General features: G+C 47.7%; 2 protein-coding genes across 8 annotated transcripts; both read left to right on the top strand.

Moving 5' to 3' along the window:
• The first annotated feature begins 895 nt into the window (after positions 1–895).
• On the top strand, positions 896–5,888 carry Stoml2 (stomatin like 2). The gene is made up of 10 exons (XM_042697637.1): positions 896–1,007; positions 1,240–1,377; positions 1,836–1,935; positions 2,070–2,128; positions 2,219–2,320; positions 3,210–3,344; positions 3,479–3,623; positions 3,723–3,802; positions 4,022–4,150; positions 5,613–5,888. Exons 1-10 carry the CDS (start codon positions 963–965, stop codon positions 5,742–5,744), a joined length of 1,065 nt encoding a protein of 354 aa, XP_042553571.1. The 5' UTR covers positions 896–962; the 3' UTR covers positions 5,745–5,888.
• A 2,044-nt stretch (positions 5,889–7,932) lies between these two features.
• Positions 7,933–15,548, top strand: Pigo (phosphatidylinositol glycan anchor biosynthesis class O). Of its 7 annotated transcripts, XM_042696960.1 has the most exons (12): positions 7,933–7,989; positions 8,679–9,190; positions 9,771–9,914; positions 10,112–10,235; positions 11,013–11,172; positions 11,373–11,552; positions 11,777–12,001; positions 13,253–13,304; positions 13,795–14,001; positions 14,223–14,440; positions 14,590–14,660; positions 14,782–15,548. In XM_042696960.1, the coding sequence occupies exons 1-12, from the start codon at positions 7,940–7,942 to the stop codon at positions 14,909–14,911; spliced, it is 2,073 nt and encodes a 690-aa protein (XP_042552894.1). In that variant the 5' UTR covers positions 7,933–7,939; the 3' UTR covers positions 14,912–15,548. The 7 variants fall into 7 exon arrangements, with proteins under 7 accessions (XP_042552894.1, XP_042552852.1, XP_042552842.1 ...); XM_042696918.1 differs by having other exon boundaries at positions 11,777–13,304; positions 14,226–14,440; XM_042696908.1 differs by having other exon boundaries at positions 11,777–13,304.
• The last annotated feature ends 2,247 nt before the right edge of the window (positions 15,549–17,795 follow it).

Raw genomic sequence — 17,795 nt, 5'->3', positions numbered from 1 at the left:
TTCTGTTGGAGACAGGATGTGGAGGAGAGTAGAGGGCCTAATTAGAGCTAGAACTCAGCTTTCTTCCAAAGAAGAGTGACCAGGCCTGAGCCCTCAGGAACTTAGGATATTCCTTCTAATTTTTGGAGCATAGTCTTGTGATTTTCATATAACAAGGTTGTTGGAGAAAGTGGTTAAGTTGGATTCTTAGACTGGTTCTGTTAATAACTTTAGCCTCACAGAACTTGTATGCTTTCGTGTATGAAGTGAGGGTTATGATTATACACATATGATTATACAGACAAAGTTGAAGGTTAAAGCTATTGGACTCTGAATGTAAAGGGACGAGGCCTGACAGTCTGGTTGTGAAGAAGTGGGAGAGCTGTTGGTACCTTGGGAGAAAAGAGGATGGAAAAATGTCCCCAGTCATCAGGCAAAGTTAGGTCCAGTTACCATGGCAATGTGAATGGGGTCAGTCCCCAGTGGGAGGGTTTGATACAACAGAAGGACTACAAGAAAATATCACTATGGCACCCACGGCAACGAATCAGCTTCAATCCAAGGACACTATTGTGACAGATGGGTGTGATTGTGCGCACCCATGTACACCTCCGCCCCCTTCCCCCCCCCCCCCCCTCCGTTGAGGGTAAAGAACTTGATGGGAGGTGTTTTTGAGTCAGCTGTATGTGGAAAATAGAGCCCATTTTCACCACAGGATCAAGGATTTAGGGCTCTAACAGCAAGAACTAGAAAAAGAAGCCTGCAGCCCTGGGCCCTCTTTTCAGTCTGCGTTTCCAAGGGAACAACTTGACGCGCCGTCAGCGGAGCACCGCGGATTGGATCAGGGCGGAATGGGGGCAGGGACGGCGGAAGTACGTCAGGGGGAGTGGAGCGGCCGGGGGGAAAGGCTCAGGTCCGGCTTTCTAGAGAGGCCGCTCTGCTCCGCGTCTCGGTGGTTCCGGAGGTCGTTTCGGCTGTGGGAAATGCTGGCGCGCGCGGCGCGAGGCACTGGAGCCCTTTTGCTAAGGGTGAGAACGAGGCAGTCTTATACAAAGGGTCAGGACAGAGACCACCTGGGTCCGCAGCTGGGAAGGAGTGGGATTCCAACTTTGGGAGAAAACTGGGGTCAGAGGTCATGGTCCCCACGTGAGTCGTTCCCCGAGATCCCTTGAGGGTCGCGGTTTGGGGAGATGTCTTCGGGAGAGAGAGGTGGGGTGAGGGGCCGGGTGGAGTCTCAGCCTGCTCTGGTCTTTCCTTCAGGGCTCTGTGCAGGCTTCTCGCCGTGCTCCGCACCGCGCCTCCTCTGGATTGCCCCGAAACACTGTGATTCTGTTTGTGCCGCAACAGGAGGCCTGGGTGGTGGAGCGAATGGGCCGATTCCATCGGATCCTGGAGCCTGTGAGAACCTCTTTTTCTCATTTCCAGTCAGCCCGATGCCTAGTCCTTCACGTGTCGATGTGGGACATCTTTGGGGCCTGTATGTCCCTTTGGCTTCTGACTCCCAGGGTCACCAGCCCTACCAGGGCTCGTTGTAATGACCATCAGTCCCATCTTGCCACTTTTTCCTATTGCCCTAGCATCCTACAGGTTCTACTTTTGGTGGGCCTTGCTGGTACTATCCACTGTCTCAGCCTCAACTGTTTGCTTAGAGGTGCCTATTCTGCTGGCCTTCGTTTCCTTGACTCCTCCATTTCAGAGGTCTAGTCTGTGCCCTTAAGTTCCTCTGCCAGTGACACTCCATCTCTTGGAAGGTGCTTCATTTTGGGCATAATCTGTATGTGACTTTCTACCTAATCCAGGCCTAGCCTAGATTTCAATGCATTCCTCTTCTGAGGACCTATGACTCCTCTTCCCAGGGCTTGAACATCCTCATCCCTGTGTTAGACCGGATCCGATATGTGCAGAGTCTCAAGGAAATTGTCATCAACGTGCCTGAGCAGTCGGCTGTGACTCTTGGTGAGGGATACAGGGTGACACGGGTGCTCTGTGACCATTCGGATGTAGTTGCTGTAGATCCAGAACTTAGGAGAAAAAGCTGGTTGGGATCTGGAGGCCTGACCTCCTTTTCTCTACTGCTTCTGCTCCTGCAGACAATGTAACTCTGCAAATAGATGGAGTCCTATACCTGCGCATTATGGATCCTTACAAGGTATCTGCTTCATGCTTTATCCAGCTTTCTGAGTTGCCCTTCTCACTAAATTCCAACATACAAGCTTATCCTGTTGATGCTCCTTTTCAGGCAAGTTATGGTGTGGAAGACCCTGAGTACGCTGTCACTCAGCTAGCTCAGACAACCATGAGATCAGAACTCGGAAAACTCTCTCTGGACAAAGTCTTTCGGGTAAGTGGATCTGGACCTGGCACATGCCTTACACTGTCAGATTTTTCCAGTCCCAGGCTCTTCTTCCCTTATACAGGGGCTTGAACTCAGGCCTGAGTGCTATTCCTTAGCTTGTTCACTCAAGGCTGGTACTCTACCACTTGAGCCACAGCTCCACTTCTGGCTTTTTGGTTGTGAACTGGAGATAAAATTATCACTGATTTCAAGCCATGATCCTCAGATCTCAGCTTCCAGAGAAGCTAGTATTACAAGCATGAGCTATCAGTGCCTGGCCCCGGACTCTGTGTGTGTGTGTGTGTGTGTGTGTGTGTGTGTGTGGTGTGTGTGTGTATGTGTGGGTGGGTGTGCATGCTCATTGTGTATTTTGTTGGTCATGGAGCTTGAACTCAGGGCTTGGGCGCTATCCTTGAGATTTTGTGCTCAAGGGTAGCTCTCTACCACTTTGAGCCACAGCTCCACTTCTGGTTTTGGGGTTATTAATTGAGATAAGAATCTCATGCTATAATCCTAACTACTCAGGGGGCTGAGATATGAGGATCACAGTTTAAAGCCAGTCTAGGCAGGAAAGTCTGTGAGACTCTCATCTCCATTCAGAAAACCAGAAGTGTTGCTGTGGCTCAAGTGATAGAGTGCTAGCATTGAGCTGAAGAACTTAGGGACAGCGCCCATGCCCAGAGTTCAAGCCCCACAAATGACCAAAAAAAAAAACAAAAACAAAAAACATGCACCTTTCTGCCCCAGGCTAGTTTTGAACCACAGTACTCAGATCTCAGCCTCTTGAGTAGCTATTATTACAGGCATGAGCAACTAGCACCAGGCTCCCAGGCTCTCCTTGACTTGGGCTCCTCACAGGTATGGAGTCTGTGGGGCTTACAACTCTATTCTCTAGGAACGGGAGTCCCTGAATGCCAGTATTGTGGATGCCATCAACCAGGCTGCTGACTGCTGGGGCATCCTTTGCCTCCGTTATGAGATCAAGGATATCCATGTGCCACCACGGGTGAAAGAATCCATGCAAATGCAGGTGGGGAAGAAGATTCGGAGTACTCTAGTCCTGGGGGAACCTGGACTCCTTCTCTATTGTAATAAGTATAGCTGTAGGTATGTGTTAGAATTTCCTCTTGCTTCTTGTTGATGGTGGTTACTTGGGGCATCCAGGTGGAGGCAGAGCGGCGGAAACGGGCTACAGTTCTAGAGTCTGAAGGGACCCGTGAGTCAGCCATCAATGTGGCAGAGGGGAAGAAACAAGCCCAGATCCTGGCCTCCGAAGCAGAAAAGGCGGAGCAAATAAATCAGGCAGCAGGTAAGTAGAGGGGAGAAGGTGAAAGCGGTGTAGGGCTGGCATGGATAGGAACTTTGAGATACTCTGACTTGATGAGTCATGCTCTCTCTTTTCTTCTAGGAGAAGCTAGTGCAGTTCTTGCCAAGGCTAAGGCTAAGGCTGAAGCTATTCGAATCTTGGCTGCAGCTCTGACTCAACAAGTGAGAGACCAAAGGAAGGGTGGGAGTTGGGGACAAGAATTATAATGAAAGTGGTCCCATCTACCCATGGGAGAGTTCCTGCCATTGCAGGAACTCCCTTAAGCCATATTATATGAACTCTTGTATTGGGACCTGTACACCCCTTTCCTAGAAACCTGACCATTTTTCCCATACTTCCCCAAATCTGTCATCTCTAATTTTATCCTTCTCTGACCACAGAATGGAGATGCAGCAGCTTCATTGAGTGTGGCCGAGCAGTATGTCAGTGCATTCTCCAAACTGGCCAAGGACTCCAACACTATTCTACTACCCTCCAATCCTGGAGATGTTACCAGTATGGTGGCTCAGGTTAGAGCTCTCTGAAGACCCCACATAGCATCATACTAGGGACAGAGACTTCTACCACCACAACTACTGTTACATTATAAAGGTCTTTTTTTTTTGGTGCTGGTCCTGGGGCTTGAACTCAGGGTCTGGACGCTGTCCCTGAGCTTCTTTTGCTCAAAGCTAGTGCTCTACCACTTGAGCCACAGCTCCATTTCTAGCTTCTTTTTTGGTAGTTTAGTGGAGATAACAGTCTCACAGACTTTCCTGCCCAACCTGGCTTTGAGCCATAATCCTCAGATCGGCCTCCTATAGCTTGGATTACAGGCATGAGCCACTGGCTTCCAGCTTGTAGACGTCTTTTAGAGAGTACTTCAGCCCTAGACCTGCCTTCATTCCCTGTAAAATAGGGATCTCTAAGAATGAGACAGTTTCATTTATCCCTGCACATAAAACTTTTGTGGGGGAGGGGCATAATGGGGATTGTGCAAGCTAGATAAGTACTCTACCACTTGAGCCATGTCCCCAGCAAAAGAACACTCTTGAACTAACTTCCTTTCTCCAGATAATTGCCAGTGTTTTAAGTAACCCTATTCTGATGGTTTATAAGATTCCTAAAAGGCTAGGCACTGATGACTCTATAATCCTTATTTCAAGAGGTTAAGATCTGAGGATCATGGGGCTGGGAAGGTGGCTCAGTGGTAGAGCGCTTGCCTTGCATGCTCGAGGCCCTGGGTTCGATTCCTCAGCACCACATAAGCAAAAAGAAAAAAGCCGGAAGTGGCGCTGTGGCTCAAGTGGTAAAGCACTAGCCTTGAGCTGAAGAGCTGAGGGACAGTGCTCAGGCCCAGAGTTCAGGCCCACGACCGGACCCCAAAAAAAAAAAAAAGATCTGAGGATCATAGTTCCAAGGCAGCCTGGGCAGGAAAGTCTGTGAGTTTCTTTTTTTTTTTTTTTTACCACCAGTAAACCACCAAAAAGGCAGAAGTGAAGCTGTAGCTCAAATAGTAGAGCTCCATTCTTGAGGGGAGAAAGCTAAGGGATAGTACTCTGGCCTGAGTTCAAGCCATGCACACACATACACATGCCAAAGAGCTAAGTATGATGGTGCACGTCTGTAATCCCTTTCATGCAAGTAGCAAAGTTAGGGAAAGGTCATGACCAAACTAAGCAAAAGTTAGTGACACTATTTCAGAAACAAAGTGGATATGGTAGTACACCATGTCCCAGCTATTCCAGATGCCAGCCTAATCAAAAGTGAGACTCTTAATCTGAAACAAACCAAAAACAAAAGGACTGGGAAACATGGCTTAAGTATCCTTAAATTCAGTTCCCTGTGTCAGAAAGATAGAAAAAGAGAGAAGAGAGAGAGAGAAAAAAGAGAAAACAAGTTCAGTAGTCCTAGCTACAGCTTTTTTCCTTTTAGTCATTGGAAGAGCTATGCCTTCTGTCAGGTGTCCTCATGCCTCTCTGTCCCTCTCCTCAGGCCATGGGTGTGTATGGAGCCCTCACCAAAGCCCCAGTGCCAGGGGCCCAAAACTCAGTCTCCAGCGGGAGTAGCAATGTCCAGAGCACAGATGCAAGTCTTGAGGAATTGGATCGAGTCAAGCTGAGTTAATGGAGATGGCTTGGCCAGGGAGTCTGGATACTGGGAAAAGTACTCCCAGATTCTGGCCTTAGCCTCCCTGCCAAGATTTTGGTTTTTATTTTTTTATTTGAACTTACTAATCATGTAATAAACTCCCCAGTGGCAAACCAGAAACTGTCTTCTTTGATTGGGGAATGAAATTGGGAAAGTTACCTGAATTTTCCTTGGATGTTTACTCCCACCGTCCAGCCCTGTTAACACCTCTAAGCTGGTGCTTCCATGAGCAAGAATGAATTTCAAAAATAGTGAAACCATCCTTTTTCTCTGTAAGAGAAACTGTGAGCCATGTACTCTTGAGCCAGGAGCCTTATGCTTGTAATCTTAGCTAAGGAGGCTGAGATCTGAGGATCTGGCTCAAAGCCAGCCCAGGAAAGAAAGTTGTGACATTTCCAGTTAACCAACAAAAACCTGAAAGTGGAGCTGAGGTAGTGTCAGCTTTGAGCAAAAAAGCTAAGGGACCATACCCCTGAGCTGAGTAGTCCCAATACCAGCATTCAAACAGAAAAATATGACTGAAAGGAATAAACATGTCTACTGAACTGCCAGCTGGGGAGTGTGGCCTCCCTCCTAAGTATGTTTGAAGCAGGTATTTGGGGATTTTATAGGGAAAAAAACTTGTGCAGGCTGGTAATACTGAGTGATGTTTCTATTTTATTTTAGGTTATTGGGTTTTGAACTCTAGGCCATGAGTTTGCTAGGAATATGCTGTACTGCTAAACAGCTTCTAAGAGCATTTTTCATTCCTTCAATTTGAGAATATTTAATGATGTCTACCATGTGTCAAGGTCAGGGTTAGACACAGGTACTAAAACAACTGAGAGCTGGGCCTGGTGGGACATAGCAGGAGTGAAACACATGATAATTGTTTTACCATTTGAGGAACTGTCTTTTCTGAAGCTGCTGCAACATCTTACAATCCCACCAGCAGTGTATGAAGGATCCAGTTTCTATGTCCTTGCTAATACTTTTTTAAAATTAATTAAAAAAATTTTTTTGGATGCTGAGGATGGAACCCATAGACTTGAACCCATGACTTGTACATGCTGAGTCACTGCTGTTTCACTGAGCTACTTCAGCCCATTTCCTTTTTTTTTTTTTGTACTGGGGCTTGAACTTCCTAGTGGCCAATCATGGTGCGAATCTCCATATTTTTTGGCCGTTTTAAACCTTATTTATGAGAATTGTCTGGTCAGATCTTTTGCTCATAATTAAACAGAATATTTGGGATTTTATTATTTTAATAAAAGATTCAACTTAGAAGCTTTGAGGGTAAGAATGATGAAGTCTATCAGTTGGCATCAGCTAAGCAAAAAGGTGAAATAAGAATTACTTGGGCTGGGGGCTGGGAAGGTGGCTCAGTGGTAGAGCGCTTGCCTTGCATGCCTGAGGCCCTGGGTTCAATTCCTCAGCACCACATAAGCAGAAAAAGCCGGAAGTGGCGCTGTGGCTCAAGTGGTAGAGCACCAGCCTTGAGCTGAAGAGCTGAGGGACAGCACTCACATCCAGAGTTCAGGCCCCACGACCGGACCCCCCCCCCCCCCAAAAAAAAAAAGAATTACTTGGGCTGGGAAGGTGGCTCAGTGGTAGAGCGTTTGCCTTGCATGCATGAGGCCCTGGGTTCGATTCCTCAGCACCACATAAGCAAAAAGAAAAGCCGGAAGTGGCGCTGTGGCTCAAGTGGTAGAGCGCTAGCCTTGAGCTGAAGAGCTGAGGGACAGCGCCCAGGCCCAGAGTTCAGGCCCCACGACCGGACCTCCCCTCCCCTCCCCAAAAAAATTAGTTATATTTTACAGATTATAGTATCCAATAATCACAGTGAGTGTGTGTGTGTGTCGCGTCTTGGGGGGGGTAGGGAAGAGCTAGGCTTCAAGCCCTGTAAATAGTCATTACCAAGAATGGACATTTTTCTCAACTCTTGGTGTTTTTTGTTTTTTTTTCCGGTGCTAGGGATGGATCTCAGAGCCTTGAGCAAATTAGGCAAGCGCTCCACCACTGAGATACACCCCTCACCTTCTCCCTCCATCTCTTCTACTTCAGGTCCTGGTCCACAATTCTAAATTTAAAAAATTTCCAATCAAATTTCATTGGTGGACTTTCCACCCAGGCACCGGTAGGTGGCGACCGGGCTCTCAGTAGGGCGCGCTCTCTCTGGCGCGCGCACCTCTATGGTGCCGGGCCCCAGGCGCCGCCGCTGCACTTCCGGGCACGGATCCAGGTAAGCTGGGTCTCTTGAGAACTTCCGACTGCCCCCAATCTGAAGTGTGGGTGATCGGCCCTGCCCCAGCTCGCTGCCAGCGGTGCCTCATTTCCGGGGCCGTAGTGCCGAGGCGCAGACTGGGTAGCCACGGTAAGAGGCAGATCCGCCTGGACGACTGGGTCTCGGCGAGTCGCCCTGGCTTTGGACCCGCGCTCCGGTCGCGATGCCCGGCGGGAAGGTCGTGCTTTCTGGTTACCCGGAAGGCCCGGAAGCGGAGCGTGACTCCTCCTCCTTGTCCTCTTGGTCCCCGCCAGGCGGCGCCGTTTACTGGGTCCAGATTCTCTGGCGGCTGAGAGCCCTGGCCACCCCCCTGGAGTGTTGAGATTTGCCTGTTGGGGATAAGGTCTGAGACAACCTGTTAGAAAGCAGTCTTATCACTTGGAATCAAGTTTTCCTCGTGGGCTATGGTTTTGCAGCATCAAAATCCCCTGGTTGGAAAATTTGATGCCCCACCCCCAACATCCTAATTCAGTAGACGTAGGAAGAGCACCGCAAACATTTTTAACAGGCTAAAGGTTACTACCTACAGACTTGTACCTCGGTGAGAGGACTATTGGATTGGCTAAGAGGAAGTGATGCTGGTTGGATGGTCAAGGACCAGAATATGCTTTACTTCACCATGATATTCCCTCCCCTGTCTCTACCAGGATGCGGAAGGTCTCTGTGCTGGCCTTCCTGGCCTGGGTCTCTTTCCTTTTCTACGCTGGCATTGCTCTCTTCACCAGTGGCTTCCTTCTCACACGTTTGGAGCTCACCAACCAAAGCAGCTGTCATGAACCCCCAGGTCCTGGGTCCCTGCCTTGGGGGAGCCAAGGGAAGCCTGGGGCCTGCTGGATGGCTTCCCACTTCTCCAGGGTTGTGTTGGTGCTGATAGATGCACTACGATTTGACTTTGCCCAACCCCAGCGCTCACATGTGCCTGGGAAATCTCCTGTCTCCTTGCCCTTTCTGGGAAAATTGGGCTCCTTGCAGAAGATCCTGGAGATTCAGCCCCACCATGCCCGGCTGTACCAATCTCTAGTTGACCCTCCCACTACCACCATGCAGCGCCTCAAAGCCCTCACCACTGGCTCACTGCCTACTTTTATTGATGCTGGCAGTAACTTTGCCAGTCACGCCATAGTAGAAGACAATCTCATTAAGCAGCTCACCAGTGCAGGTCAGTATGGGCCTCGGGTATACCTGAGTATTTATGTTTCTTTAGAAGTCAGGATGCTAGAACTTTGGATGCCTGGCTGTATGGTTGGCTGCGGTACAGGAGGACTGAGTAAGAGAAAGAGACCAATGCAGGGCCTTGGGTATAAGTCCTCAGTTTGAAGGACAAAGAGCTTTAACCTTGGCAACATTTCTGATTTGCACAGAATGTGGCTTTACTCTTGAGGAAGTTAGTAAAGAGGCAGGGGAGAAATGAAGGGTCTTGGCTTATAAATGAAGAGACTAGAGGCCCTGCTTGTTTCCCTAATAACTTGGAAATAACAGGTTATACCCAGGAAAAACAGGCCAACAGAGCTACCTAGAGATTGAGAACTAGCTAGTCATTTTGTAGGAATTGAAATGAGACATCTGGATATAAGGTGGTTCACCAGAGAAAGCTCTGATGGAAATTTTAGGTTCCAGTAGAAAAGGAGTTGCTGTGCTTTAGAGTGTGTGGTTGGGATTTCTGATGAGTCTTTAATAAAGTGTTTCCTCCTCTGACCTGACTTCTGTTCAGACTCTGACCCCCTGTCTTGTCTCTGCAGGAAAGCGTATAGTTTTCATGGGAGATGATACCTGGAAAGACCTTTTCCCTGGAGCTTTTTCCCAAGCTTTCTTCTTTTCATCCTTCAATGTCAGAGACCTACACACAGTGGACAATGGCATCCTAGAGCACCTTTATCCCACCAGTGAGCATGGGGCTAAAGGCACTTAGATGCTGAGTAAGGCTGGGACTGAGAAGAGCTGCTTTTGTCTAAAAATCCTGGGTCTTTTGTGGATACAACAGCATGGGGTTTTGTCTTTAGTGGTGGAGGGATGTCAAAAGCTTGGCTGGGATTGAAGAGTGGACCTTAGTCCCCTGTGCTCCGTGTTCTCCCCTTCACAGTGGACAGTGGTGAATGGGACGTGCTGATTGCTCACTTCCTGGGTGTGGATCATTGTGGCCACAAGCATGGTCCTCACCACCCTGAAATGGCCAAGAAACTTAGCCAGATGGACCAGGTGATCCAGTGAGTGTGGGGTATTGGTTGGGGAATGGATTTGTGTTTGAGAATCTTAGGATATTTGGTACCAAGAGGAAAAGTCTTTATTTTGAGGCTCTCCTAGCCGAATTTCATCTTCTTCAAACCTTTTTCTAAAGTTAGGGGTATTCTCCATGTTGAATAACACAGTGTGTAGCTTTGGGAGGCAGGGTTATGACTGAAAAGCTATCTTTTCGCCAGCAGTCTAGGCCCTATTAGTGGAAGTCATAGCTGGGGATGAATGGGCCTCTGAGAAGAATCTTTTCTATTTTATTTATTTTTTTATTTTTGTGGTTCTGTGGTTTGAACTCAAGGCCTGGGTGCTGTCCCTGAGCTCTTATTTTTTCTTTTGTTCACGGCTGGAGCTCTACTACTTAAGCCACAACTCTACTTCCAGCTTTTTGTGGTTAACTGGAGATAAGAATTCCAGCCTAGGCTGGGAATGTGGCTTAGTGGTAGAGTGCTTGCCTAACATGCATGAAGCCCTGGGTTCTATTCCTCAGTACCACATAAACAGAATAAGCCAGATTGGAGTTGTGGCTCAAGTGGTAGAGTGCTAGCCTTGAGCAAAAGAAGCTCAAGGACAGTGCTCAGGCGCTGAGTTCAAGCCCCAGGAGTGACAAAAAAAAGAATTCCACTCTGACTGGCTTCGAACCACATTCCTCAGATCTCAGCCTTCTGAGTAGATAGGATTACAGGAGTGAGGCACCACTGCCTGCCTAGAAGAATCTTTATGCTGACCCTACCACATTTCTTGGCTCTCAGGGGACTTGTAGAGCGTCTGGAGAATGACACACTGCTGGTGGTGGCTGGGGACCATGGGATGACCATGAATGGAGACCATGGAGGGGACAGTGATCTCGAGGTCTCAGCTGCACTCTTTCTATACAGCCCCATGGCCCTCTTTTCCAGCACTCCACCAGAGGTAAGGACTGGATTGTGCCTTTTCTGGCCTCCTTGTAGTTAGCTCACATAGGGTTTACAGCATACTCATGGATCCCTATATTGTAGGCTGTCACAATCATAATCTGGGTATTACTCATTCCCATTTCTACCTATGCCCCTATGTTTTCCCTCCCAAATACTGACTTCAGCTTTGAGATGAACTCTATTGTATCCCTCTAGGAGCCAGAGGTGATTCCTCAAATCAGCCTTGTGCCTACACTGGCCCTGCTTCTAGGCATACCCATTCCATTTGGGAACATTGGAGAGGTGATGACTGAACTTTTCTCAGGTGGCAAGGACTCCCAGCCTTATGCTTCTGCTCTAGCCCAGGCCTCAGCTCTCTATCTCAATGCCCAACAGGTAAGTGAGGGGATGAGGCTTCAGTGTGATCAAAGCATAATAAGCACTCATTGTCTTTTGTCCAGTCGTCATCTCCCTTCCATAGCCAGGTTCCCTTTCTATTATCCCTCCCTTTCCCCATTCTGGACAGAATGTGTAATGTCTTTTGTAATACCTATGTTTACCTTTGCCCTGATTTATATCTCTGACCTGTGTCTCCTGATCTCTGTGATCTTTTCTGCTAGGTGTCCCGATTTCTGAGCGCCTACTCAGCTGCTGCTCAGGACCTCCAAGTTAAGGAGCTTAATGAGCTACAGAATCTCTTCATCAAGGCCTCTATTGACTACAATCGACTTCTACAGAGTCCCCAAGGGGCTGAGACAGCACTACAGACTCTGATTGCAGAGCTGCAGCAGTTCCTGCGAGGAGCTCGAGCCATGTGCATTGAGTCTTGGGCCCGTTTCTCTCTGGTCCGCATGGCAGGAGGTGCTGCTATCTTGGCTGCTGCTTGCTTTCTCTGCCTGCTCGCATCCCAGTGGGCAGCATCCCCAGGATTTCCCTTTCATTCCCTACTGCTGATACCTATAGCCTGGAGCCTTGCTGGGGCCATACTGTATGTCGGACTCTTGACAGTTACTAGGATGAAGCTAGATCCAGTGCTTCTAGGGGCTATGGCTGCAACAGGCTCACTCCTTTATTTTCTGTGGAAAACGTGGACTGGCTGGGGGTCTAAGAGGCCTGTAACAACTCTACTTCCCATTCCTGGGCCTGTCCTGTTATTCCTGCTTATTCGCTTGGCTGCCTTTTTCTCTGATAGTTTTGTTGTAGCTGAAGCCAGGGCTACCCCCTTCCTTCTGGGCTCACTCATCTTATTCCTAGTTGCCCAGCTTCACTGGGAAGGCCAAGTGCTGCCACCTAAGCTGCTCACAATGTCCCGCCTTAGCTCCTCTGCTCCAACAGTGCCCCCACGGCACACTGGCACCTATGCCCTGTGGCTTGGAGTTGGGTTACTTTTATGTACAAGGCTAGCTGGGCTTTTCCATCGCTGCCCTGAAGAGACTCCTGCCTGCCACTCCTCTCCCTGGTTGAGTCCTCTGGCATCCATAGTGGGTGGTCGAGACAAGAATTTGTGGTATGGAGCTTGTGTGGGGTCACTGGTGGCCCTGTTAGTTGCTGTGCGTCTGTGGCTTCGCCATTATGGTAACCTCAAGAGCCCTGAGCCTTCTGTGCTCTTTGTGCGCTGGGGGCTTCCTCTCATGGCTCTAGGTACCGCTGCCTATTGGGCATTGGCATCGGGAGCAGATGAAGCACCACCACGTCTCCGGGCCCTGGTTTCTGGGGCATCAGTTGTGCTGCCGCGGGCTGTGGTGGGGCTGGCTGCTTCAGGGCTCATGCTGCTGCTCTGGAGGCCTGTGGCAGTGCTGGTGAAGGCTGGGGTCGGTGCTTCAAGGACCAGGACTGTCCTCACTCCCTTCTCAGGACCCCCTACTTCTCAGGCTGACCTGGATTACGTGGTCCCTCAAATCTACCGATACATGCAGGAGGAGTTCCGGGGCCGTCTAGAAAAGACCAAATCTCAGGTTCCCTTGACTGTGGCTGCTTATCAGTTGGGGAGTGTCTACTCAGCTGCTATGGTCACAGCCCTCACCCTGTTGACCTTCCCACTTCTGCTATTGCATGCAGAACGCATCAGCCTTGTGTTCCTGCTTCTGTTTCTGCAGAGCTTCCTTCTCCTGCATCTACTTGCTGCTGGGATTCCCATCATCACTCCTGGTAAATACATATCTTAGTCCTCATTGACCTGAGGACAGTGGAGTCCAGCTTCCTTTTTTCAGGGAAGTGTTGCTTCATGCCCCTCACAATTAGAAAAGGTCTACTTGATGTCCCCTCTTATATCTGCCATCACCAATCTAATCCCTCCCTCAAACTATCAGTTATGGAGGGGGAAGACAAGGAGTCCTTTAGACTCATTTCTTGTGGAAATGTTACATCCTTTCAGTATATTTTCTGATTTTCCAGTAATATAAGTGGCTAATTATGAAAATACAGCATAATGAACTGTGTGTGTTAAAGAAAGGTTAAACATAAGGGGGTGGGTTTCAGATTAGAATGACAGGGCTTTGTATAACAAGAGAACTAGAATTACAGAGTCCTGACAAGGAAGTAAGATGATGGGCATGTATGTATATGAGGAACCTATGATTCTGGAGCAGTAAGGCTTGCATTAACAAATGAGATTTTAAAGACTTATCTTTTCCTCTAGGCCCTTTCACTGTGCCATGGCAGGCAGTTTCCGCTTGGACCCTCATGGCTACACAGACCTTCTACTCCACAGGCCACCAACCTGTCTTTCCAGCCATTCAGTGGCATGCAGCCTTTGTAGGGTTCCCAGAAGGTCATGGATCCTCTACTTGGCTGCCTGCTTTGCTAGTGGGAGCCAACACCTTTGCCTCCCACCTCCTCTTTGCAGGTACCTCCTTGCTTTCCCTTCCCAGCTTCCATTGTTTTATTCTGGCTTTTGTAGAAAGAGGAAAGTCCTGGATATGCGTAGTTTTGTTGGATCCTTGGCATCCCTTGGCTGAGGCTAATTAAAGCCTGAGCCAATTGGAGTTGCTAGGGACTAAGATGGACTGGTCCCATTGATACTGTCCTGTCCTCTATTGATACCATCCCTGCCTTCCCCTGAGACAGTAGGTTGCCCCCTGCTCTTGCTCTGGCCCTTCCTGTGTGAGAGTCAAGGGCCAAAGAAGAGGCGGCAGTCTCCAGGGAGTGAAGTTGAAGCCAGAATCAGGTCTGAAGAGGAGGAAGAGGAGCCACTGATGGAGATGCGTCTCCGGGAAGCACCACACCAATTCCATGCAGCGCTGCTGCAGCTGGGCCTCAAGTACCTGTTTGTTCTTGGTATTCAGGTGAGTGAAGAATGCAGATCATAAAAGTACTGAGCTTTTCTCATTTTTACATTGTTTCATATTTTTCATATAGCAACTCTCCCTTTTTCCTACTTTCTTGCCCCTATCCCCTACTTGCAAACTAATTCTGCCCTCTTCTCTTCCCTTAGATTCTGGCCTGTGCCTTAGCAGCCTTCATCCTCCGCAGGCATCTTATGGTCTGGAAGGTGTTTGCCCCCAAGTGAGTAGATTTGCTCGAGAAGGACAGGTGGTGGAGAGGGAGAGACATTAAACAAAGCCTCTGTGTGGGAAAGACCCAAGACCTACAATCAGCCTCTGAAGTACTCTACCTTTCTTTGCAGGTTCATTTTTGAAGCCATAGGCTTCATTGTGAGCAGCGTGGGACTCTTACTGGGCATAGCTTTGGTGATGCGAGTAGATGGTGCTGTGAGCTCCTGGTTCAGAAAACTAGTTTTGGCCCAGCAGAGGTAGCCCAGGTTGTGGACACTGGCACCTGGCTGTGGAAAGAATGGAAAAATAATCTAGCTTTGCCCACACAGGTGCTAGATGATCCACAAGGGAGCCTCAGCCACGCCTCTTACCATCAGGCAGCCAGGGGTTTGCTGGCTTTGGGACTTAATTATTTTATAATTCAGAAGCATAGTGGAGCCTCTTCCCTAAGTTCTGATTTGGATACATCTGATAAACTACAGGGGTGGTTTCCAAAGTGGAATAAAATAATAATGTAAATATGTGTGTCTGAGATGTAGGAGAATTTCCAGTATTCCTAAAAGGGCTGAGAGGAAGGTCAGTGTCCTCTCCTACCAGGCACAGATTGGAATAGCCTCAAGTGTTGGGATTACAGGCATGTACTGCTGCTCCTGAAAAAATTGCCATTCCAAAGTACATTCATAATCTTGTGCAGCCATCACAGTGGTCAATTCTATGACATTTTCATCTCCAAAAAAACCCCTGTGCCCCAAAACATTCACTTTCTCCTTCTCCAACCCCTGCTGCCACCAGTATGCTTTCTGTCTCTTTACTTGTTTTTCTGAGTATTTCATATAGATGAGATCACTAAGAATTGGGGATATAACTCAAGTCCCTGTGTTCAATCTCCAGTGCCACACACACACACACAAAATCATGCAATATGTATTCTTTTCTGTCTGGCCTCTTTCACTAAGCATTTCAAAAATCATGTTGCAGCTGGGCACTGGTAGCTCAGCCTGTAATCCTAGCTTCTCAGGAGGCTGAGAGATGAGGATCGTCGTTCAGAGCCAGCCTGTCAGGAAAGTCCCTGAGACTCTTATCTCCAGTTAACCACCAGAAAAACGAGAAGTGGTGCTGTGGCTCAAAGTAGTAGAATGCCAGCTTTGAGCAAAAAAAGCTCTGGGACGGTGCCCAGGTTCTCAGGTCAAGTCCCACAATTGATAAATCATGTTGCAGTATGTATTAGCTTCGTTCTTTCTATGGCCACGTAATACTCAATTGCATTGGTCTGTATTTTATTCTTCTACCTATTGATTGACATTGCGGTTTTCATCTTTTGGTTATGAGCAATACTGTTATGAACATTCATGTATAATGTGTTTTTTTTTTCTTTTTTATTGTCTGTGCTAGTACTAGGCTTGAATTCAGGCATCATGCTTACACTTAGATATTTTACTCAAGGTTGGTGTTCTGCAACTTCAGTTCTACCTCTACTTCCAGCTTTTTGCTGGCTAATTGGAGGTAAGGGTTTCTTTGACTATTCTGCCTTGACTAGCTTCGTTTTAAGATAAGGCCTTCCTATATAGCCCAGGCTGGCCTCAAACTCACTATCCTTCTACATCAGCTTCTTGAGTGCTGGAATTACAACTGTGTGCCACTGTTCATTCCCCTACCTATTTTCTAATTGGGTTGTGTTTTTATAAGCATTCTTTTGTTGTTGTTGTTGGTTGTGGGGCCTGAACTCTGGATTTGGGCACTGTCTCTGAGCTTTTCAGCTCAAGGATAGCACTCTACCACTTGAGCCACAGCACCACTTCCACATTTTTCTGCTTATGTGGTGCTGAGGAATCAAACCCAGGGCCTCATGCATGCAAGGCAAGCACTCTACCTCTGAGCCACCTTCCCAGCCCCTGTAAACATTCTTTTAATGGCATATATTAATTGTACAAAAAATGGTTTCCATTGTGCATGACATTCTTTCTATATTCTAGGTGTAAGTCACAGATAAGATTTGCAAATATTTTCTCTATCTTGTGAGTTGTAGTGAGATTCAGTAAAAACAAACAAGCCAGAAAACTGTTTTCAACTGCTTTCACACCACTATCAACACAGAAGACGCCTATCACCTTAAAAGGGGATATTTCTTCTCAACAACAAACAATTAGTTATGCAGTTGATATCAGCTGAGTATCCTCTATTTCCATTCAGTTATTTTTTTGGAAGGGGGTATTGGAGTTTTAACTCAAGAGCTCCATGCTTGCTAAGCAGTCATTCTACCATTTGTGTGCCATGTACCTAGCCCATTTTTGCTTTAGTTATTTTTCATACAGGGTCTTTTTGCCTAGAGCCAGTCTTGAACCTAGGTCTTCCTTACCTTTGCTTCCTGATTAGCTGGAATTCTAGGCACACATCCATGCCTGGTTTGTTTTGTTGAGATGGAGTCTCACTAACTCTGCTCCTGCTGACCTAGAACTTTGATCCGGTCTCTGCCTTCCTAGTTCTGGGTCTATAGGTTTGTACCTCTATGCTCAACTTCAGTTCAGTGCTGACACCACATACAGGAATAGTTCTTAATACTGCCCTCCCCACTTAAGTCTCAAGTTGCTGTACTTGTGCTTTTGACTGACAGGCTATGAAGTAGTTTTCCCCACAATTGTATTCTTGGGCAAGTTTGTTTGAAAAGTTCACAGACCTCCAGGAAGCATTTACTTAAGTTTAGTGGTTTATCATTAAGGGTAAGGAGATGCATAGAAGGAGATATGAAAGAAGGATACAGCTTCAGTGTCTTCTCCAAGCACATAGGAAACCTCTATGTTTTCAGGAACTGGGAAACTCCAAACTCTGCCCTTTTGAGGGTTTATGGAGATTCATTGCCAATAGTCTCATGGGGGACAGGGAGGAATACAGGGGAACCCAGTAGGGTCCGTCTAGTCATAGTCATTTCATTCTATTGAATCTTGATATCTGAGGTCTGTAACAGGATGTAGTCCAGCCTAGCCATGAACTTAAGACCTTCCTGTCTCCGGCTCCCCACTGTTGTAAGTATAAGCATGTATCACACTGCTTGGGCTTTGTTCAATTTTTTTTTTGACTATATAGCATTCCTTCCTCCCACCCAGATACGGAAAAACACCCCTGTGAAATAAGGAGGGTCTTTTTTTTT

This window comes from Dipodomys spectabilis, unplaced genomic scaffold, assembly GCF_019054845.1.
Source record: "Dipodomys spectabilis isolate Male_0828 unplaced genomic scaffold, ASM1905484v1 ptg000006l, whole genome shotgun sequence".
In the NCBI taxonomy this organism is placed as follows: domain Eukaryota; kingdom Metazoa; phylum Chordata; class Mammalia; order Rodentia; family Heteromyidae; genus Dipodomys; species Dipodomys spectabilis.
The sequence above is the reverse complement of the archived record's forward strand: the minus strand, read 5'-3'. Positions and strand labels throughout refer to the sequence as shown.